This window comes from Gracilinanus agilis, chromosome 4, assembly GCF_016433145.1.
Source record: "Gracilinanus agilis isolate LMUSP501 chromosome 4, AgileGrace, whole genome shotgun sequence".
Classification (NCBI taxonomy): Eukaryota; Metazoa; Chordata; class Mammalia; order Didelphimorphia; family Didelphidae; genus Gracilinanus; species Gracilinanus agilis.
Genome location: NC_058133.1, coordinates 225,824,881 through 225,849,263, shown reverse-complemented (window position 1 = coordinate 225,849,263; position 24,383 = coordinate 225,824,881). Strand labels below are relative to the sequence as shown.

The following is a 24,383-nucleotide window of genomic DNA, read 5'->3' as shown; positions in this document are numbered from 1 at the left end:
GGGGATAAAAAGGAATATACCTTCTTTTCGCAGTACATGGTACCTACACAAAAACTGATCATGTATTAGGGCATAAAAACTTCATAACCAAATGTAAAAAAGCAGAAATAATAAAAAAAGTATCCTTTTCAGATCATAATGCAATAAAAATTGTAATCAATAAGGGTTCATGAAAATACAAATTAAAAGTTAATTGGAGTGGGGCAGCTGGGTAGCTCAGTGGAGTGAGAGTCAGGCCTAGAGACGGGAGGTCCTAGGTTCAAATCCGGCCTCAGACATGTCCCAGCTGTGTGACCCTGGGCAAGTCACTTGACCCCCATTGCCTACCCTTACCACTCTTCTACCTATAAAGTCAATACACAGAAGTTAAGGGTTTAAAATTAAAAAAAAAAAAGTTAATTGGAAACTAAATAATCTAATTGTAAAAAAAAATAAGGAGACAATATATCAAAATTTATGGGATACAGTCAGAGCAGTACTTGGGAAAAATCTGTCTCTAAATGCTTACATCAATAAAATAAAGAAAAAGCAATGAATTGGGCATGCAACTAAAAAAATGAGAAAAAGAACAAATTAAAAGTCTCCAACTAAAGATTAATTAGACATCCTAAAAAAATCAAAGGTGAAATTAGTAAAATTGAAAGTAAAAGAACTAATGAACTTATAAATAAGATTAGGAGTTGGTTTTGTGAAAAATAAAATAAAATAAGATAGAGCACTGGTTAATTTGATTAAAAAAAGAAAGAAGAAAATTAAATCATCAGCATCAAAAATGAAAAGGGTAAATTCACCACCAATGAAGAGGAAATTAAAGCAATCAGAGTTATTTTCTTCAATTATAGAACAATATATCTGACAACTAGGTGAAATGGATTCACAAACATATAAATTGCCCAGATTAACAAAAGAGGAAATAGAATACATAAATAACTCCATCTTGGAAAAAGAAATTGAACAAGCCATTAATGAACTCTTAAGAAAAAACCCTCAGGGCCAGATGTATTCACAAGTGAATTTTATCAAACATTTAAAGAACATTTAATCTCAATACTATATAAGTTATTTGGGAAAATGGGCAAGAGAAAGAATCCTACTAAATTCTTTTTGGTACTGTTACCCAGAGTAAGAAAATAATAATTTCATTAATGAATGTAGATGCAAAAATTTTGAATAAAATACTAGAGCAAGGAAACTATAGTAGTACATCACAAGGATCATTCACTATGACTAAAAGTGATTTATACCAGGAAAGCAGGACTAGTTTAATATTAGGCAAACTATCAGCCTATTTGACCACATCAATAACCAGACTAAAAGAAATGACATGCCTTCACCAAAATATAATACTCATTCCTACTAAAAACACTATAAAGTATAGGAATAAATGGGCCTTTTCCTAAAATGATAAATGGTATCTATCTAAAACCATTTGCAAGTATCATCTACAATGGGAATAAGTTAGAAGCCTTACCAATAAGATCAGGAGTGAAGCAAGGAAATCTATTATCACCATTATTATTTGATATTGTACTAGAAATGCAATAGCAATAATTGCTTTAGCAATAAGAAAAGAAAAATATATTGAAGGAATTAAAGTATGCAATGAAAAAAACTAAACTATCATTTTGTAGATGATATGATAGCATACTTTGAGAATCCTAGAAAATCAACTAAAAATTTAGCTGAAATAATTAATTTTAGCAAAGTTGCAGAATACAAAATAAACCCATATAAATCATCAGCATTTCTATTTATTAACAATTTTCAGCAGCAAGAGATTAATTCCATTTAAAATGGAAAGAGAAATTCCACTTAAAATTACTTTAGCCAATATAAAATATCTGGGAATTTATCTGCCAAGACAAACACTGGAATTATATGAACACAATTGCAAAACACTTTTCACACAAATAAAGTCAGATCTAAACAACTGGTAAAATATTAATTATTCATGCATAGGTGGAGCTTTTATAATAAAAATGATAATTCTACCTACATTAATTTTCTTATTCAGTGCCATACCAAACTACCCAATAATTATTTTATAGAACTAAAAAAATAACAAAATTCATCTGGAAGAACAAAGTCAAGAATATCAAGGGAATTAATGAAAAAATGTGAAGGATGGTGGCAAAGCAGTACCAGATCTCAAATTGTACTATATAGCAATATTCATCAAAACAATCTGGTACTGGCTAAGAAATAAAATGGTGGATCAATGGAATAGATACAATACACAATCTACAGGAGTAAATGACCTTAGCAACCTAGTGCTTGATCGACCCAAAGATTCCAGCTTTTGGGATAAGAACTTATTATTTAATAAAAGCTGCCAGGAAAACTGGAAAAAAGTATAGCAGAAACTAGGTATAGAGCAATATCTCACATCCTATACCAGGGGTTGGCAACATATGGCTCTTGAACTATATCTGGCTCTTTTGAGGGCCAGATAAGGCTCTTTCTGCAGGAGCCATAAAGTCAATTTACAGGAGTGCGCACTGTGAGCACAGTACGGCTCTCACGAAATTACATTTTAAAAAATGTGGCGTTGGGGCAGCTGGGTAGCTCAGTGGAGTGAGAGTCAGGCCTAGAGACAGGAGGTCCTAGGTTCAAACCCGGCCTCAGCCACTTCCCAGCTGTGTGACCCTGGGCAAGTCACTTGACCCCCATTGCCCACCCTTACCACTCTTCCACCTATGAGACAATACACTGAAGTTAAGGGTTTAAAAAAAAAATGTGGCGTTTATGGCTCTCATGGCCAAAAAGGTTGCTGACCCCTGCCCTATACCAAGATATGGTCAAAATGGGCATATGATCTAGATATAAAGGGTGATGGCATAAGTAAATTAGGGGAACAAGGAATAGTTTATCTGGCTGATCTATGGAGAACGGAAGAATTTATGACCAAACAAGAAATAGAGAGCATTATAAGATATAAAATGAATTACTTTTGATTATATTAAATTAAAAAGCTTTTGTCCAAACAAAACTAATGTAACCAAGATTAAAAGGGAAACAACAAACTGGGAAAAATTTTTAATAACAAATTTATCTGATAGAGGTCTCATTTCTCAAATTTATAAGAATGCAATTAATTCTCCAATTGGGAAAATGATTAAAGAATATGAACAAGCAATTTTCAGATGAAGAAAATAATCACATGAAAAAATGTTCTAAATCACTCTTGATTAGAGAAATGGAAATTAAGATAACTTGGAAGTACCACCTCACACCTATCAGATTGGCCAATATGACAGTAAAAGAAAGTAATAAATATTGGAGGGGATGTGGCAAAATTGGGACAGTAATGCACTGTTGGCCATGTAATGTAATTGGGACAGTAATGCAGAGTTGTCAATTCATCAAACCATTCTAGAGGGCAATTTTGAACTATACCCAAAGGGCTATAAAACTGTGCATATCTTTTGATCCTATAATATCACTAACTGGGTCTATATCCCAAAGAGATCATAAAAAATGGTAAAGAAATATTGTACAGAATATTTAAAGCTTGTACAGAAATATTTACAGCTGCTCTTTTCGTGGTAGCAAAGAATTGGAAAAGTAAGGGGATGCCCATCAACTGAGGAATGGCTGAACAAGTTGTGGTATATGCTGGTGATGGAATACTATCGTGCTATAAAAAAATGATAAGCTGGATGATTCCAGAAAAATATTGGAAAGATCTACATGAATGGATACAAAGTATAATAAGCAGAACTGGAAGAAAATTGTAAAGACTTAGCTACTCTCAGCAATAAAATGATCTGGGACAATTCTGTAGGACTTCTGAAAAAGAATACTATCCACTTCCAGAGAAAGAACTGTTGGAGTCAAGATGCAGATCAAAGAGTACCATCTTTCACATTAGTTTATTTTTGGTTTTATTTTGGAGTTTTGGTTTTATATATGTATTGTCTTATAACAATGATCAATATGGAAATATGTTTTACTTGACAACACATGTGTAATCCAGATCAAATTGCTTACCATTTCTGGAAAGGAGACAATCTGGATCTTATAATTTTGGGAAACACTGAAAATTATTATTACAAATAATTGGGAAAATAAAATATCTTTGAATAAAAAAAAGAAGTTATATTTGCCATAAGGTTTCAGCAAAAGCCCAGGATAAGACATCAGCAATAGGCTGCTGGCACCATTAGCATTGTTGCAAAGATGCTCAAAGATATAATTCAAGGGTCTCTAACCTATGGGATACTTCCAGAACTGACAAGTACTATTCCTGAATCCAAAGCCCCAAGAGCCAGAGCCAGAGCCAGAGCAAAAAACCTTTTCCCTAAGTGTGCTTCCCTTTCTCAGATTTTACAGGTTTCATACTTTTGTGAGAGTTAGGAAGCCAGCATTGAAACCTTACAGTACAACTGACAGCTTGAAATAGCAACAGTATTGTCAGTCGATTTTCCATGAGTTCCTGACAGCCAATCAACACCTGTGTTTCTCAAGTCACCGACAACGCCTGGTCTAAATAAATAGAAATGTTTAACTTACAGCCAGGAACTAAAGACCCATAGTAACAGTCTGCTATCCAAACTTGCCAAATGAACTAAGCACAGGACACGGGAACATGCAGTTCAAATATCAGTCACTTTTTCAACTCATGTAGTTTTTGTGTCTCCATCCTGACTCCTTTCAGTTCTCCTGCCTCCATCTTTCTGTCTTAATCTGTAGTCCTACCATATATCTCTCCTTTTCTTCTCAAGTTGTGTTCTTGAGGCAGCTTTGCTCACATACTTCAAACCCATCTACTGCTTATCTACCATTTGTAAGCTAGGATGCCAATTTGGATACTGTCTCCACCAGAAGGATGGTCTGTGTGAAAAGAGAGAAAAAAATCAAAGGACAAAAAGTCCAGTGCAAATGTCTGATTGCATCTCTAGTGTAAGAGCATGAACTACTTATGCTATTCAGGCCAGATGGAATTTTGTTGATATAGAGATAGGCGCTCACCTTTCACAAGAAGAAAGCATTGTCCAAATTACAGTACATAACCTTCTTATGGAGAAACAACTACTGTTTACAACTCAGTTAAAGATCTCTGTTTTAAACAATGAACATTAATATTCTTGTTTATGCAGCAGCACTAGAGAGCACTGTAGAACAGAAGGACCTTTCCTGCTCTTTGAACCTCATTTCCCATTTGCTAATGTTCAGGTAACATAATGGAGTTGTAGGACTATGATTTTTAAAACAACAAAAAAATTTATAAATGGAAGTAACATGGTAGCATTAAGAATAATAGAATTGGGGGCAGCTGGGTAGCTCAGTGGATTGAGAGCCAGGCCTAGAGACGGGAGGTCCTAGGTTCAAATCTGGCCTCAGACACTTCCCAGCTTTGTTACCCTGGGCAAGTCACTTGACCCCCGTTGCCTACCCTTACCACTCTTCCACCTATAAGTCAATACACAGAAGTTAAGGGTTTAAAATAAAATAAAAAAAAAGAATAATAGAATTGTGATTTGAATCTCATGTCTACTACTTATTCCCAGTCATGTTGGGCAAATCACTTAAACTTTCAGGGCCTCAGATTTCTCTTTTATAAAATGAGGAGCTGAACTAGATGATTTCTTCTAGCTCCAAATTCTATAATTCTATTAATAAGGGGAAAGCATTACATTTATTTGTTTCTGTAATAACCTCAGGTATAACAATATTATCACCACCACCATCATCATCAAACTTTACTGAGTGCCTACTCTGTGTAGATCATTATTTTTTCTTACCTGGAAGGGAGTCGTCTTGAGAAGTGAAGCCAGAAGGACTAGATCCCAAATCCAATATCTTCCATATATCTTGGAGGGAGCTGCCAGCCTGAGATGATGATCTTTGAGTAAGTTGCCTATTTTCCTCATGCAGTTCTTGGGCCTCAGTTGGCACTGGAGACCTGTTTTCTTTCTCCTGAGCTGATTTGCTAATCCTCGTGGGAGTGTTAAGCTGGATCTATGAAAGTCAGAAAAGATCTAATGATTCCTAAAGAACTCCAGAAAGTCACAAGGCTCCCTGATCCAAGGAACCTCTTGATAAAAGAGAAGGAAAATAGAAAAGAAGGAAAAACTAGAGATTTTAGTAGGTGAAGAAGGTTGATGAAGACAGGCATTTTTCCAGGATAGTTCCCTGAATATGTACCAATATTTCAAGAATTTATGATTTCATCTTTATCTCTTCCATCCTTCCAACCCTGTTAGTTTCTGGGGTTAAAAACATCAGTTACTTAGTTGTCAACCCTTTAATGTGTGATAATGAGATTAAATCTACCCTGCCCATCTTTAGATTTAATCACCAAAGATGAAAACATCTTCACTTAACTCACAAGTTGGGAGGTCTGTAACCCACATGTGCTAGAGTGAGTAACAAATCAGAATTTACTGACTGCCTCCTGGGCAGTCCTAAGAAAAGCGTCTGTTGTGATTGGACATGCAAACTAAGAGGAAGGCACAGGAAAGTGAAGCAAAAGGCCCCTTTAAAAAGAGAGAGTTGAGTGAGTCAGGCCTTCTTTGGGTTCTTGCCTGGATGTGGAGGAGCTCTGGACCTGGGACCCTGAGACCTTGGTGAGACTGCTCTTAAATCTCTCTCTTAGAACTACACGTGGTGAGTGAAAAAGGCTGACTCCTTTAACCTCCCAGGAGGTAACAGCCTCCGGGAGGCTCCCTTGATTGGGAGAAGCCCATGTGGCTAAAACCCTTGTTAATTGACTTTTAGGCTCTGGCTGGGGCCTCTGGAGCCTTGCTGGAGTAAAGCCCAGACTTAAATACAAATCTCTTATTCTACCCTCTTCTCATCTCTCTACTTCTACTCTCTCCTATTTTTTGTAAATAAACTTCCATAAAAGTGATTTTGACTTGAGGTTATTCTTTAATTGGGAACTGATAATTATTTAATTCCCTGGTGACCTGATCTTTTTTAATATTCACCCAATCAAAACCCCTTTTCATCCTTTACAAATGATAAGATCCTATAAACATTTCTTAGATGACAGACATACAATTACTAAACTGGAAGTTTTTCCAGGTTGGTAAGACTGGTTGACCACGTCAAGAACTTTTATCAGCGTAGTTTTCAAAATTCTAAGGTCACTTCTATCCCATGACAAGAATAGAATAAGAATATTCTAAGAATAGAATTCCAATAAAGAGTCTTATAAATAGTAGTTACTTAATAAAAGTTTAAATGAATCGAATGGCAGATCTTAAACTCTTAGGGGAGCATTTGGGCATTAGGAGAGGTTAAATCAGAGAGACTTCCCGAGTCTTAAACTTAATATCTTATTTAGATATGATATTTTTTGGAGGGAATGGGAAGATCTAGGATGATTTTTCCACCTGAATAAGCATGCGGAAAAGGAGAAAGTCTGCTAATTAAAAGTAAACAAATAGTAATTTTGTATGTGTGTATGTTTGTGTGTGTATATTTCTACCAATGATTTCAACTCCTAGTATAGAAATTACCTCCACCAATGCAGATGGACAATTCTTCTGTGACTTAGAAAATTTGGATAAATCAACTTCTAACTGCTATAGAGTTGGAGAAATGCCCAATTATCCTTTCCTAATCACAAACTCACTTCAGCATGTTCTTCAGGGAATAGCTACTACTACTTAACTCAGTTATACAATGAACACTTACTTCACTGAGATTCTATCTGCTACAGATGAAGTACATACTGATTATTAGTTAAATCCATCTTTGACCACAGAACTTTATTGAGTAGAATACATCTGTGACTAGATTTGAAGACACTTGAACAAATTCAATTCATATATGTTAAGCACCTATGTGTGGCACGTATTGTGGCTATGGTTTACTTAGATCATGCCATTTTCTTGATTACACTCAAATGAATTGACTTAAAGAAAGTTACTCTTTGTGGATTGGGATCTTCATGTAGTATCGACCTCAACAATCAAGTTGAACAGGAGCATTCTTCAATTCAGATATAATGAATTAGTATTTCAAGGCCCATAAGTACAGGAAACTCTGGAAAAGATACTAGGTGAAGCAGTTTAATGATGGGTCTAAGCCGGTGATGGGCAAACTTTGTAAAGAGGGGGCCAAAGGAAAGGAAATGCTCATCTGTCAGTCTGTTTCTAAGGCAACTCTTTCGAAGTTTCATTGTATTGTATCCTACTCGTTTTATTCATTAGATTAGGAATGATGTCTCCTGGCTGGATAGAACATTTCAGGGGGCCACATCTAGCCTATGGGCAGTAGTTTGCCCATCACTGGCCTAAGCTATCAAGGGCTGAGAGAAGTGACCAAGCTTAGGTCTGGAAACTAGGTCCATAGTTAAGATAACTTTCTTACCTCTAAGAATGGCTTAATTTGTCTGAATCATACAAAACTGTGACTACTCCGATCTGTCAAGGCACACCAAAACAAAGCACTATTTAAAATGCTTTTAAAACATTCCCCCCAATTACATGTAAAAACAATTTTTAACCTCCAGTTTTTTAAAAATTTGAGCCAAATTTTCCCTCTCCCTTTTCCCCAAGGCAGCAAGCAATCTGATAAAGATTTTACAAGTGGAAGGTCATACATACATTATATATGTGATATCTATTTAAGAAAGGCCTCAATGAGCCCTTCTTTGTACTGAATAAGGTCTAATAATCTGGCTATTTTCTATATTCATAATGAAATGCAATGTGCAGATAGGTTGAGAGATTCTTGTAATATTCTCCTTATTACTGATGCGCCAAAATCTAAATGTCAATTTTGGCTAATAGATTTATATTTTAATCAATAAACTTTATTTTAGCCTAGTTTTTTTTTGCAGCTTCTTACTCTCTTTGCTATTCCCTTTCTGATAGAGCACTATCTCCTACCTCTTTTTCCCATGGGTAAATAAGATTGAAAATTTATTTTTTCATTCTTTTTTCATTTTATTTAAAAACAATTTTTTAAAAAGTTAATGATATCTTTTATTTTTTACCTAATATTCATTTTGTAATATGTCTGTATTCCTATCTTGGCTCACCAAGCCATGTCTTGTAACAATAAAAAAAACTTAAAGAAAAAAAGCAGGTTAGAAAAACTAATGCATTAGGTCTGACTCTATGTGCCCTTTTTCTTCTAAAGCTCCAAGCTTCTGAAGCAGCTTGACTTGCTCATCTACTCTTAGCCTCTTTCTACCATTATAGATGAAACTGTCTCTTAATTTTCTGCTCAGGCCTCTTAATTCCTACAAGTCCCTTGTCACCAAGTCTGTCCAATAAACATTATTCTGGATAAACTGCTTATCATTATTAGTCCTGAGTAACTCAAGACTTCTGAATTGTCAAATAACATCTATCATCTTTTAGGAAACAAACTTGGTGCAGTTTAAAGTGATTTAGTGGAAAGAATATATTTGGACTATTTGTAATCTGAGGATTTGGATGTTGATCCCAAACCTGTAATTTACTACTCTGGTGAAATCAGGCATGTTGTTTAGGTTCTCTGAGCCTTAGTTTGCTCATATGCAAAATGAGGGAATTGTTTTTGGGGTATGCTTCAGATAAATTAACCCCTTCCATGGAAGTAAAGAGCATGATCACCAAATGTCCCATGTTAAACTGTAATGCTTCTATTGCTATTGTACCTGAGCAGGAGGCAACTTTGGTTCTTCCTCAAAATTGCTTGGAGCATCATTTCTGGTTAAAGTTTCTGGGGCATTTTCAGAGAATCTGGAGAAATAGTCTTGCTGGGCATACTGTAGCTCCTGACATATAAAACAGTTGATATAAAAGAAACTTGGGTATTTTGTGTTTTATTTGACATGCTGAACATAGTTTTCCTTAATGTTGCTGGGGGGAGCTGTTTCCAAATTTCTAGAATCACTTGTTATGGAGCCTATTAGGTACCATTTCTCACATGTTTCTGGTCCCTTACCTTTACTACTTTCTTGGTAATTTAATAAGCTACACAAATCTTATTTTATCATTCTTTACAATATTTCTAAGAGAGGAAAGAATGCAAAGTACTAAGTCCTCAACACACACAAAGAAATGGATAGAGCAAATACTTAAATGTACTGTCATTATGCTGGGAGGTGAGAGATTGGCTTAAAGATATTTAAATCATAACACCTGGAAGATGTTCTCTTACCTGATCTCGAAATGATACATGGGCAATATTGGTGGAATGAATATCTTAGGGTTCAGCATTTAAAAACTCTAGCAAACTTAGTTATCCAAGCAGCAAAGAGTTTGGTTAAAAAAACTGGTTTAAGGAGTGATATAAAGATTATCACTAACCTGGGTCTCAAGAATCTGGCTTAATTTCAAAGACACTAGCTTATATTTCTGGAAGAATTAAGTATGGTAGTCAATATTATGTGGCAACAAATACAGGTTAGATAATTTAAGCACATCTCTAAAAAAGAGTCAAGTTAGGAATCTAGTCTATTTGTTAAGTTTACAGAGATGTACTGCCATGACTATCCTGCCCTAAAGTCTTTTTGTCCCACTCAAAGAAACAAAGTTAAACAGCTGAGGAAAGGTTTTGTTTCTGTCCCTAGATAATGTCACTCAATTTGGTCTCATCTTCTATTCATGCACTATATCAGTGTTCAACTTTGAAGTCTGACTGCCCTTTATGGAAGGACACAGAAAAGGTTTGAAAGAGAGTAAAGAACATTAGGGGCATATTTGCCTTTTTGGTCCTGAAAGAAAAAAATGGTGAAAGAAGGAATAAGAAAACTTAAAAAAAGTTAATACTTTATACTGGGAAGATGTGGGATGGTGAAGGGCCTTTAAAGTGAAGATAAGACTCTTGAACTTGAGGTCCTGGGTTCAAATCCAGTATCAGACACTTTCTTAGCTGTGTGACTCTGGGAAAATCATTTAACTATTTGTCTCAGTTTCTTCATCTATAAGATAAGCTGGAGAAGGAAATGGCAAACTCCTCCAATCAAGAGATTCACCATCCCACAGCTGGAGAGAGGGACAGGATGTGCAAAAATGTCCTTAGGTGCTTGGAAAAGGGGGAATGGAGCAGTTCCTCCCTCCAAGGGCTAGTATTTGTGCCAACACTACTATAGATAATATATCCAAATGATACTCCTTACTCTTTCCAAAATTCCATCCCAAAATAACCACAGAATATGCAAAAAATCTGGGAGTTAATAAGAAGTACACCTCAATTCCAAGGCTAAGCCCGTTATCTGTGCCCATGATCCTATGCACTTCCACCTTTTCTAGGATATTTCCCCATCTCTGTTCATCTGCCTGCTTTATCCTTTACCAGGGTCCTCTTACAATTAAATACTTTCCTTCACTGCTTTTTTAAAAATAAACATTCTGTCTTAATGTATCATCCTTTTTCTTCTTGTTTTTACCAAAAGAATTCTTCAAAGAAGATGGTATAGACTTCTGGGATAAGATGGCCATAGAGTAGAAGCAAAGGATTTCTTCTCCTCACTACCTACCAATATAAACACCTCAAAAGGACAAAAACCAAAATAAGATGAGTGAAGGGGCTCTACTATAGGGTGCAGCTTTGAGCATCTCCACACTATAAGGGGGTAAAATTACTACTAGCAAATAGTAAGCTGATCACCCTACCCTCACTCCAATTACAGTGCCAGAGTCAGAAAGAGTGCAGGGCAAACTCTAGGTTCTCAGGTGCTGGCTGAGGGCACCAGAGACTTACTCCTGAGAACAGCAGGTCTTGGGACCCCAGGAGGCTGAGGAACATGGTGAGGAACATTTCTTTTGCTTGGAAACTCTTGAATTTGGCAATTATATTCCTGGGTGTTTTCTTATCTGGATCAAATGTTGCAGGTGTTCTATGGATCCTTTCAATGTCTATATTGCCTTCTTGTTGTAGGAATTCAGGGCAATTTTGCTGAATAATTTCTGTTAGCATGGAGTCCAGGTTTCTATTAATTTCTGGTTTTGCTGGAAGACCAATTATTCTCAAATTGTCTCTTCTAGACCGGTTTTCTTGGTCTGTCACTCTCTCATTGAGATATTTCATGTTTCCTTCTATTTTTTCAGTCTTTTGACTTTGTTTTATTTGTTCTTGTTGTCTTGAGAGATCATTAGTTTCTACTTGCTCAATTCTAGCCTTTAGGGATTGGTTTTTGGCTATAATCTTTCGGTTTTCGGCTATGATCTTTTGGTTTTCGGCTGTAATCTTCTAGTTTTCGGCTGTAATCTCCTGGTTTTCGGCTGTAATCTTCTGGTTTTCGGCTATAATCTTCTGGTTTTTGGCCATAATCTTCTGGTATTCCTTTTCAATCTGGTCATTTCTGGTGTTCAATTTGCTTATCAGTTGATTTGGTTTCTGAGCCTCACTTTCCAATTGCAAGATTCTACCTTTTAAACTGTTATTTTCTTGCCAGATCTCTTCCATTTTCCTCAAAATCTCAGTTTTGAACTCTTCCATAGCTTGTGAGGAGTTTTCCTTATTTGAGGAGGGTCCGGAAAGTGAGGTAAGTAAATCAAAGACCAGAAATGACCAGATTGAAAAGGAAAACCAAAATATTGTAGCTGAAAACCAGTCTCTAAAGGCTAGAATTGGGCAATTAGAAAAAGATTCCCCCAAATCAAAAGAACTAATAATCAAATTGGAGACCAAAATCAAACAGCTGGAAAACAGGTCAGACCAAACTGAAAAGGAAAATCAAAAGGTTATAGCAGAAAACCAGTCTCTAAAGACAAGAATTGGGCAAGTAGAAGCCAATGATCTATCAAGACAGCAAGAACAAATAAAGTCAAAAGACTGATAAAATAGAAGGAAAAATGAAATATCTCAATGAGAAACTGACAGATCAAGAAAACAGGTCTAGAAGAGACAATCTGAAAATCATTGGTCTTCCTGAAAAACCAAAAGTAATAGAAATTTAGACTCCTAAATAGAAATTTGGACTACTAAAAGAAATTATTCAGCAAAATTGCCCTGAAGTTCTACAACAAGAGGGCAATATAGACATTGAAAGGATCCATAGATCACCCTCGACACTAGACCCGGAAAAGACAACCCCCAGGAATACAATAGCCAGATTTAAGAGCTTCCAAGTAAAAGAAAAAATTTTACAAGAAGCCAGAAAGAGACAATTCAGATATCAAGGAGCACCAATCAGGATCACACAGGATCTGGCAGCTGCCACACTAAAAGACCGCAAGGCTTGGAATATGATATTCAGAAAGGCAAAAGAACTGGGTTTAAAGCCAAGGATCACCTACCCATCAAAACTGACTATATTCTTCCAGGGGAAAGTTTGGGCATTCAACAAGATAGAAAATTTCCAAGCATTTGCACAGAAAAGACCAGGACTAAATGGAAAGTTCGATATCCAACCACAAAAATCAAGAGAAACATGAAAAGGTAAATAAGAAACAGAAGGGAAAGTAAGAAAACTCATTAATTTTTTAATTTTGCCTCTTTAAGGGTTTCAATAAGATCTAATTATTGGAAGTCCTATGGGAAGAAATGTTATGTATAATTCTCTGTAGTGAAATCTGTTCACCATTATAGCATTCACTATTATAATAATTAGAAGAATTATTCATAGGGAGAGGTTGGAATACTAAATGGTATAAGATGATATGGGCGGGAGGGAAAGAGGGGAGTGAATAGTGGAGGACACCAAAAGAATCTTGAAGGAATAAGAAAAACAGGATATTCTATTACACACAAAGAAGGCATGGGAAGGGGAAGGGATGAATACTATTATAAGAAGGAGAATAAGAGAGCATTATGAGGTAATATTTAAACCTTACTCTCAATGCAATTAACCCTGAGAGGGAAGAGTAGCTATATCCATTGGGATATAAAACTCTATCTAACCCTACTGAGAAAGACAGAAGGGATAAACCAAGGGTAGCAGGGGAGTGGGGAGGTCAAAAAAGGGAGGGGGAGGGAATTTATCAGGCTTTAAAAATAAAAATAGGGGAATAATAAGGGAGGGGGGTAAAAAGGGAAGTAAATCAAGGGAGGGAATAAGGGTTACTGGCTTAAAGCAAACCACTGGTTTAAAAGGAAATAGTGTAAGAAGGGATAGAATTAGGGGAGGACACCAAAATGTCAGTGAATACACAACTGATAATTATAACTCTGAATGTGAATGGGATGAACTCACCCATTAAACAGAAGCAAATAGCACAGTGGATTAGAAACCAAAATCCTACCATATGTTGTCTACAAGAAACACATATGAGGCGGGTGGACATATACAAGTTTAAAATAAAGGGCTTCAGCAAAACCTTTTGGGCTTCAAATGAGAAAAAAAAAAGGCAGGAGTGGCAATCATGATTTCTGATAAAGCCAAAGTAAAAATAGATATGATTAAAAAAGACAGGGAAGGTCATTACATCCTCATAAAAGGCAGTATAGACAATGAGGAAATAACGTTGCTTAATATGTATGCACCAAATGGCATAGCATCCAAATTTGTAAAGGAGAAACTGGTAGAGCTCAAGAAGGAAATAGATAGTAAAACCATACTAGTGGGAGATCTAAATATTCCTCTTTCAGATCTAGATAAATCAAACCAAAAAATAAATAAGAAAGAGGTAAGAGAGGTGAATGAAGTCCTAGAAAAATTAGATTTAATAGATATGTGGAGAAAAATAAATAGGGACAAAAAGGGATACACCTTCTTTTCAGCTGTACATGGTACATTCACAAAGATTGACCATGTAATAGGGCATAGAAACATTGCAAATAAATGCAAAAGAGCAGAAATAATAAATGTAACTTTCTCAGATCATAATGCAATGAAAATAACAATTAGTATAGGGCACCTGGACAGGCAAATCAAAAACTAATTGAAAATTAAATAATATGATTCTCCAAAACCAGTTAGTCAAAGAAGAAATCATAGAAACAATCAACAATTTCAATGAAGAGAATGACAATGATGAGACATCCTACCAAACTCTGTGGCATACGGCCAAGGCAATACACAAAGGGAAATTTATATCCCTGAATGCATATATTAAGAAATCAGGGAGGGCAGAGGTCAATAAATTGGGCATGCAAATTAAAAAACTAGAAAGTGAACAAATTAAAAATCTCCAGATAAAAACTAAGTTAGAAATCCTAAAAAATTACAGGAGAAATTAATAAAATTGAAAGTGAAAGAACTATTGAATTAATAAATAACACTAGAAGCTGGTACTTTGAAAAAATAAATACAATAGACAAAGTACTGTTTAATCTAATTAAAAAAAGGAAAGAAGAAAACCAAATTATTAGTATCAAAAATGAAAAGGGTAACCTCATCTCTAATGAAGAGGAAATTAAGGTAATTATTAAGAACTATTTTGCCCAATTATGCAAGAAAAATGGCAATCTACGTGATATGGATGATTATTTACAAAAATACAAATTGTATAGATTAACAGAAGAAGAAATAGAATACTTAAACAATCCCATATCAGAAAAAGAAGTTGAAAAAGCCATTAAAGAACTCCTTAAGAAAAAATCCCCAGGACCAGATGGATTCACAAGTGAATTTTATCAAACATTTAAAGAACAATGAATCCCAATATTATACAAAGTATTTGACAAAATAAGCAAAGGAGTTCTACCAAATTTCTTTTATGACACTAATATGGTACTGATTCCAAAGTCAGGCAGACCAAAAACAGAGAAAGAAAACTATAGACCAATCTCCTTAATGACTGCAGATGCAAAAATCTTAAATACAATCCTAGCAAAAAGACTCCAGCAAGTGATAACGAGGATTATTCACTATGATCAAGTGGGATTTATACCAGGAATGCAAGGATGGTTTAATATTAGGAAAACCATTTACATAATTGCATATCAACAACCAAACCAACGGAAATCACATGATTATCTCAATAGATGCAGCAAAAGCCTCTGACAACATGCAACACCCATTCCTATTGAAAACACTAGAAAGTATATGAATAGAAGGGTCTTTCCTAAAAATAATAAACAGTATTTATTTATTTACTCATTTATTTATTTATTTATTTTTAGGCCCTTAACAGAAGTGTATTCCTTGGTGGAAGAGTGGTAAGGGTGGGCAATGGGGGTCAAGTGACTTGCCTAGGGTCACACAGCTGGGAAGTGTCTGAGGCCAGATTTGAACCTAGGACCTCCTGTCTCTAGGCCTGACTCTCAATCCACTGAGCTACCCAGCTGCCCCCAAAAGTATATATTTAAACCCATCCTCAAGCATCATCTGCAATGGGGATAAACTAGAAGCCTTCCTAATAAAATCAGAAGTGAAACAAGGATGCCCACTATCACCTCTATTATTTAACATTGTACTAGAAACACTAGCAGTAGCAATCAGAGAAGAAAAAGAAACTGAAGGTATTAAAATAGGCAACGAGGAGACTAAACTATCACTCTTTGCAGATGATATGTTGGTCTACTTAGAGAATCCTAGAGAATCATCTAAAAAGCTAGTGGAAATAATCAGCAACTTTAGCAAAGTTGTAGGATACAAACTAAATCCACATAAATCATCAGCATTTTTATGTATTTCCAACACGTCAGCAGTAAGAGTTAGAAAGAGAAGTTCCATTTAAAATCACCCTAGATAATATAAAATATTTAGGAATCTATTTGCCAAGACAAACACAGGAATTATATGAACACAATTACAAAACACTATCCACACAATTAAAATTAGATCTAAACAATTGGAAAAACATTAATTGTTCATGGGTAGGACGAGCTAACATAATAAAAATGACAATCCTACCCAAATTAATATATGTATTCAGTGTCCTACCTATCAAACTGCCAAGAAACTTTTTTACTGAACTAGAAAAAATTATAACAAAGTTCATTTGTAAGAACAAAAGATCAAGAATATCAAGGGAAATAATGAAAAAAAAATGAAGGATGGGGGCCTAGCAGTACCAGATCTCAAACTGTATAATAAAGCTGTAGTCATCAATAATATGGTACTGGCTAAGAGACAGAAAGGAGGATCAGTAGAATAGACTAGAGGTAAATGACATCAGCAAGACAGTTTATGATAAATCCAAAGATCCCAGCTTTTGCGACAAAACCGCACTATTTGAGAAAACTGCTGGGAAAATTGGAAAACAATATGGGAAAGATTAGGTTTAGATCAATATCTCACACCCTACACCAAGATAAATTCAGAATGGGTGAATGACTTAAATATAAAAAAGGAAACTATAAGTAAATTAGGTGAACATAGAATAGTATACTTGTCAGATCTATGGGAAAGGAAATATTTTATGACTAAGGGAGAGATAGAGAATATTACAAAATGTAAAATGAATAATTTTGATTACATTAAATTAAGAAGATTTTGTACAAACAAAACCAATGCAACCAAAATTAGAAGGGAAGCAACAAACTGGGAAAAAATCTTTATAACACAAACCTTTGTCAAAGGTCTAATTATTCAAATTTATAAGGAGCTAAATCAATTGTACAAAAAAGCAAGCCATTCCCCAACTTGCCCAATGGGCAAGGGACATGAATAGGCAGTTTTCAGGTAAAGAAATCAAAAATATCAATAAGCACATGAGAAAGTATTCTAAATCTCTAATAATTAGAGAAATGCAAATCAAAACAACTCAGAGGTACCTACTCACATCTAGCAGATTGGCTATATGACAGCAAAAGAAAGTAATAAATGTTGGAGGAGATGTAGCAAAATTGGGATACTAATGCATAGCTAGTGGAGTTGTGAATAGATCCAACCATTCTGGAAGGTAATTTGGAACTATTCCCAAAGGACTTTAAAAGACTATCTGTCCTTTGATCCAACTATACCACTGCTGGATTTATACCCCAAAGAGATAATAAGGAAAAAGACTTGCACAAAAATATTTATAGTCACACTCTTTTGATGTGGCTAAAAATTGGAAAGTGAAGGGATGCCCTTTGATTGAGGAATGGCTTAACAAATTGTGGTATCTGTTGGTGATGGAATATTATTGTGCTAAAAGGAATAATGTACTGGAAGAATTCCATGTGAATTCGAATGACCTCCAGAAATTGATACAGAGTGAAAGGAGCAGAACCAGAAGAACATTATACACAGAGATGAATATACTGTGGCACAATTGAATATAATGGACTTCTCTACTAGTAGCAATGCAATGATACAAGACAATTCTGAGGGACTTATAAGAAAGAACACTATCTACATCCAGAGAAAGAACTGTGGGAGTAGAAACACAGAAGAAAAACAACTGCTTGATCACATGGTTGGATGGGGAAATGATTGGGTATGATGTAGACTCTAAATGATCCCCTTAGTGCAAATGTTAATAATATGGAAATAGGTCTTGATCAATGACACATGTAAAACCCAGTGGAATTGCTCGTTTGGCTACAAGAGGGGTTGGGAGGAGAGGAGGGAAATAACGTGAATCATGGAAGCATGGGAAAATATTCTAAATCAAATAAATAAATAAATGAACTTTAAAAAAAAAAAGAAGATAGTACATTGTTCTTTCTACAACCACTCATGACTCAATCCCTAGAAGTTTGTCTTTTGCCTCACAATTATATTCATACTGCTCTTGACAGTTACCAAAGATAGTCCATCTAATAGCTTTTTTAAATCTTCACCAAGACTTCATCTTTCTGTAGCTCTTGACACTAATTAATAAGCATCAATTTATTAAGTGCTTAATATATGTCAGGTACTGTGCTAGGTGCTAAAGGTATAAAACAACCCCTGCCTTCAAGAAGATTACATTCTATTAATGGAAACAACAAATAAACATGTACACTTACTGCAAACATACAAATATAAGTAAATAAAAGATATTTCATGTGGGTTTAGAAGAGGTACTAGCAGCTATAGGGAATCTGGAAAAGCCTCCAAAATAAGAAGGTGGCCCTTGAGCTAATGGAGCCTTGAAAAAAGTCAGAGATTATAAGAGACAAGTATAAGGATGGAGTGCATCCGAGATACAGGGATAACATGGAGACAGGAGATAGCATGTCATTTAGGAAGAATAGCAAATTGGCTAGCCTGCCTAGAATGTACTAGTACATCCTATGTACTAAGCCTGGAAAGGAAGGATAATGACAGATTATAAAGTGCTTTCAGTGCCAACCAGAGGAATTTTTAGTTTATCATAGGATCTTAATTCCTCTCCTTAACTTGATCACTTCACTTTATGCACCCCCAAGATTACCTCAAAGTTTCTCCCTCCCCACCCCATCTTTTCTTTTGTTATAAGGCTCTATTTTTTAAATTGCTATGGTGATTACTACACATTTTCCTTTTTGACTGTGAGATACCACTCAACTACTTTTTAATCATGGTAGTAAATTATTTCCATTACTCCAAAAGAGTTGGGAGGGAAAAACAAACAAGGAAAATAAAAGAAAAAGGAAGTTAAAAGAAAAGGAAAAGAAGACAGCATTAAACTTGTATTCTTCCTCCTTCCTGAAACAGACATAGCTTAGGGTGTGACATCACTCTATCCTTATTCTCTTACCATGCTAGCTATCCCTTCTTTTTTTATTAGTTCCTGTTTCTTCTTCTGCCACTTAGTTTAAAAAAATTTCTTTTAATAAATCCTTACCTTCCTTCTTAGAATCAGTACTCTGTATTGGCCCCAAGGCAGAACAGGGCAGCAGAGTTGGTTATATAATCACTAATACTGGAAATAGCTGGTATGGGGATGAAATAAATCAATTTCCTTGCCCATTTGCAAAATGGCAACCGATTTGTTTTCTCCCTGTTTCTAGATTTGTTATATGTAGAGGAATAAGATTACATAATATGTAGCAAAGCTCCAAAACTAAAAAATGATGCTTGGTCTGTGATAAATATAAAGGAATTAAATTTATTCTAGCCTTTCATGTTAAAAAATTTCTTGCTCAAAAAGCCAATTCTTTAGATGAACTACATTACCTGAGTTGTGAGTCTTCCCTGAGGCTGCTCCAAAGCTAAGAAATGATGCCCAGTGTCTCTGATTAGTGTTTTTGGATATAAGGTCCCAGACATACTTTGAAATAGATGCTGTGAGAACTTCATAGGATGACCTGGAAACAAGATAGGATAATTAGTTAAATATTCTTTTCTGGTGAACATTAGAATGTTCCCCATATTATAATCTGAATACTATTCTCATAACTTCCAGAGACAATTTCAAGATAATGGCTGAAGAAATAAACTTTCCCACATTATTTTTACAAGGCCCTAAAATGTGTTCTCATCTTACTGCTACCTGCCTATGATTATTTCTCACCTTCTAGCTTTAAGCTCATTTCCTTTCACAATTACAATCCAGGGGATAGGATTGGGGATGTAGAATCTAAATAATCACCCTAATGCAATTATCAATAATAATATGGAAATAGGTCTTGATCAATGATACATGTAAAACCCAGTGGAATTGTGTGTCAGGTGATTGGAGGGGAGGGAAAGAACATGAATCATGAAACCATGGAAAAATATTCTAAATTAATTAATTAAATAAAATTTTTAATTAAAAAAAATTACAGCCCAGATTCCCCCTTAACCTTATCCTGATCTTTCTATAACTACTTATGTGACCTTTAGCAAATTACTTCATCTTTCTGAGCTTCAATTATCCCATCTGCAAAATGAAGGTGGGACTAGGTGCTCTTTTATATCCCATCTGGCTCTAAATATGAAAAGCCTATAAACCCCTCAATACTAATCAATAGCATTTAGAGTTGTTCTAGTTACAAGATATTAAAATTCAACATTTTCAATATGTTATTACCCTTCCTTATTGTCAACAATACTGGAAAATTCATCTACCCATTACCAACCACTGAATTCCAGAAGTGTCTAGGTAGGTTTAAAACAACATCAATACACGTTACTTATTTTCCTCCATCCTCATTTTCTGCCTTTCCATTTTGGGTATTACAATTCAAACTACAGAATTATCCATTTTTCTTTATCAAAATCATAATCTATTTGTTTAATATTTGTATGGCTATATGATCTTGAGTTTGTCCTAGGCAAAGCTGTCTGCTTCAGATCAGAGGTGAAGTGAAGTTATTCAAGATGACAGAACATTTGTTTAACAAACTTTGTTGACAGTCCAATATAGAACAATATATTGGGCCTTATAAAGGAAGTTATTAGAAATAAACTAGAAAAAGCATTATCAGATGTGACAGCTTCCTACATATATTTGCACAAAACTGTAAAATACTACCAGCCTGGAATATTGGACAGGCTGAGATTATAAGAAAGCTGGAAACGACACTAGATTGCAAAGTCAAGAGGCCTAGCTCTAGGCATAAGTCTGGCTCTGCTTGTGCAACCCTAGGCAAACCACTTCTTCCTTATTTGCCAAATGACTTTTCCAACACAAACAGTTAATGAACTATGAGTATGCTCCTTGATTTATTATCTGAGACAATAATGGCTGAACAAATCATATGTATACATATATACATTTGGCAATTAATACATCATGTTTTTAATACTTTTGAGGGATAACAAAAATGATTATCACGTAGTAAGTCATTTCTATCTTAAGTTGAAGACAGAAGTTTTATACACCAGATAAATATTTCTATGAGAAAAATTCTGATGTAATTCTTATTATTATAGTGGCTTTTTGGGAGGAGTAATGTGGAGATATTTAGGCAATGTAAAAACAAAAGAAATCAACTGAATATATTTTATTGTTTTAAACCCTTACCTTCTGCCTTAGTATCAGCTAAATATCTAAGTGAGCAGAATATATTTTAAAATTTTGGTATACCAATTTTGCAAAAAGCTCCTAACTCTCAGGATAAAAATATATGGTGGCAAAATAGAAAACATAATTGATCTTATTAATTGCAGAATTCCTGGACTTGAGAAGGAAATCTAGACTAGCATATTTCTTTCAAATTTGTAAGACCATTAAAGCACACTAACAAAGCTTTTTATCTAATATTAACCACCACTTGCTTCAAAATGAAGATGCAGAGATGGATTACATTCAAAATCTGGTTCTGAGTCTCTTTATTCAGAAGTCATTAGTTTCAGAAAAAAAGGCATTAATAATATCTGAAATGCAAAACTTGTTTGTCTGCAAAGTTCTTTATGAAGTCAGAGTGCTGCACTCACTGAAGAAAAGTGTAGGACAGGATAGGGAAAAATAGAGCCTACAGCTTTTATGTATGGAATTTGTACCAGTTGAAATATACATCTATAGATATGCAACTATATGCATGTCTTTCTGTTGTGTCTCAGAACTGAGATTGCTTTTAGTAGGGGGAATATCACTGTTACTGGGGAAATATCACTGTTACTGCTTTGTCTCCCTGGGCCAAAAACCTGCTTGTTTTGGGCCACTCACTAACTGCCAGATTGATCACATTTCCTTTGACTTCCTTTTCTCATACTTATAAATCTCTCTTCCTTCCTTGACACCTCCATCCCATTGAAGTTATATTAACTTTTTTCAAGGACCAAAGTATAGACAAAAAAAGATACTAATATGTGTTTTCTGAAGTCATTCTAATCTAAACATTTTTAGTTGGAAGTAAACTAGAAATTTTCTGGAACAGTCCTTATTTCAAGAAAAGAAACAGGGGGCAGCTGGGTGGCTCAGCAGATTGAGAGTCAGGCCCAGAGATTGGAGGTCCTGGGTTCAAATCTGGCCTCAGATACTTCCTAGATGTGTGACCCTAGGCAAGTCACTTACTCAGTATTGATTGTAAGATGGAAGATAAAGGTTAAAAAAAAAAAAAAGGAGGTTTTACAGTCTACACAAACATCCTTTTTTTTTTCAGAAAATGTGTGTAGGGGAGATAGACTGGGGCACCTTCCATAGATCTTTATATTTAATTGGCTCTATTACCTATTGCTTACTTCCTAGAAATGAGAACACAAAGTCTGAAAGAGGAACATGATTACATATGATTGCCATAACTATGGGAACTTGGAAATAAGGGAGAGAGTTGATTACACTAGCTCCTCTAAGTTATTAAAAGCAGAAAAGATAATAAAGGTTATAAGAATATGGTTTTGAAAGGCTTAAATATATATCTACAATTAGGGAATTTCTATGTGTAGAGCCCAAGGGATACTCATGCGCTCCTATGGCTGTGAGCAAAGTAGTTTCTTTCTTTAATAAATCCTTAACTTCTGTCTTAAAATTAATACTGTATATTGGTTCCAAGGCAGAAGTGTGGTAAGGGCCAGGCAATTGGGATTAGGTGACTTGCCTAGGGTCATATAGCTAGGAAATGTTCAAGGCCAGATTTGAACCCAGGACCTCCTATCTCCAGGCTTTCCTCTCTAACCACTGTGTCACCTAGCTGCCAAAAGGAAAGTAGTTGCAGTCTAAAACTGAGATTTTGGAGCTAGGGTGGTTCAAAATAGTAACAAAAAGCTAGATAATTTAGCCTTGGATCTTGAGGTAGAACAAGGAGCAAACAAAAGAGGGAAATATAGGGTGCCTTAAGGATAAATTCGAATACTAATTTGAGGGATTGAATATCCTCAGTTCTTTTCTTACTTTGACAGAGATGCTTCTGGGACATCCAGTTGCTATTTATGAGGTAATTAGAATACAGGATTGGAAGTGCCAATCATCCACATCATTTGTGAATGTGCTTAAAACAAGACTTGTATACTAGGATTTAAAACACTCCACTCCTGATTCTTACACACACACACACACACACACACACACAGAAAATAAATCACCTGAAAACAAAGGAAAGCTGGAGGAACACATCTCACTGCGGTAAGAGGAGAGCAGTCCAGGTAACACAGCATTTGTGAGAACTGGCAGATCTTGGAGTAGCCCACACCTCTTGCAGAGTCAATAAAGCTGTAGAATGGGTTCAGTGCACTCCACATGGGTAGAGAAGGCAGGAAACCTATAAACTGTCATGTGGAAGCAGATCCCTAGGGCTACTGAGAAATAGACAGTGGGAACTAGAACCACAGTGCTCTACTCATTTCCATGTGGCAGCAGAGCCCGTGGCTAAGGGGAACAGAGAGAGGGAATTGGAACTACAGTGAAGCAACCTGCTCACTCCCACATGGTGGGAGAGTGCCTGGGGTGGTGGAGTCCAAGGCAGGGTGTCTGCCCAGCCCAGCTCACTTAGCAGATCAGGGAAACAGCAGAGAGGGGACCAGCACAGCTCAACGGGAGAACTGGTAGCATAAGGCACTGAATATAGCTTTAAAAAAACAGCTGCAAGTCAGCAGGGCCACTTCCTTAATAGATACCTGTGAGGAATAAGGGCAGCTAAACCTACCCCAAGAACCAGAGAAGAGTTACTTTGCAAGCTTGGAGAAATGTGCCCTCTACCTCAGGAACAGAGAAGAACCTCATCAGATAGATATAATAGGGGAGGGGAGGAACAATTAGAAATGAGCAAAAGAGAAAAAAAAACCTCTTATCTTAGAGAAAGTTACTTTAGTGACAGAGGAAACCAAACTATGAACTTAGAAGAGGTCAATA

The 24,383-nt window shown here is 35.6% G+C and overlaps 1 protein-coding gene across 1 annotated transcript in view; it reads right to left on the bottom strand.

Moving 5' to 3' along the window:
* The window catches only part of CCDC57 (coiled-coil domain containing 57), a 288,612-nt gene that overhangs the window by 64,015 nt on the left and 200,214 nt on the right, over positions 1-24,383 (bottom strand). Inside the window, exons 14-16 of the mRNA XM_044674503.1 lie at positions 19,844-19,974; positions 9,599-9,718; positions 5,745-5,961 (exon numbers count right to left, since the gene is read on the bottom strand). Coding sequence (XP_044530438.1) covers positions 5,745-5,961; positions 9,599-9,718; positions 19,844-19,974 — 468 coding nt within the window. The remainder of the gene's footprint in view (positions 1-5,744; positions 5,962-9,598; positions 9,719-19,843; positions 19,975-24,383) is intronic.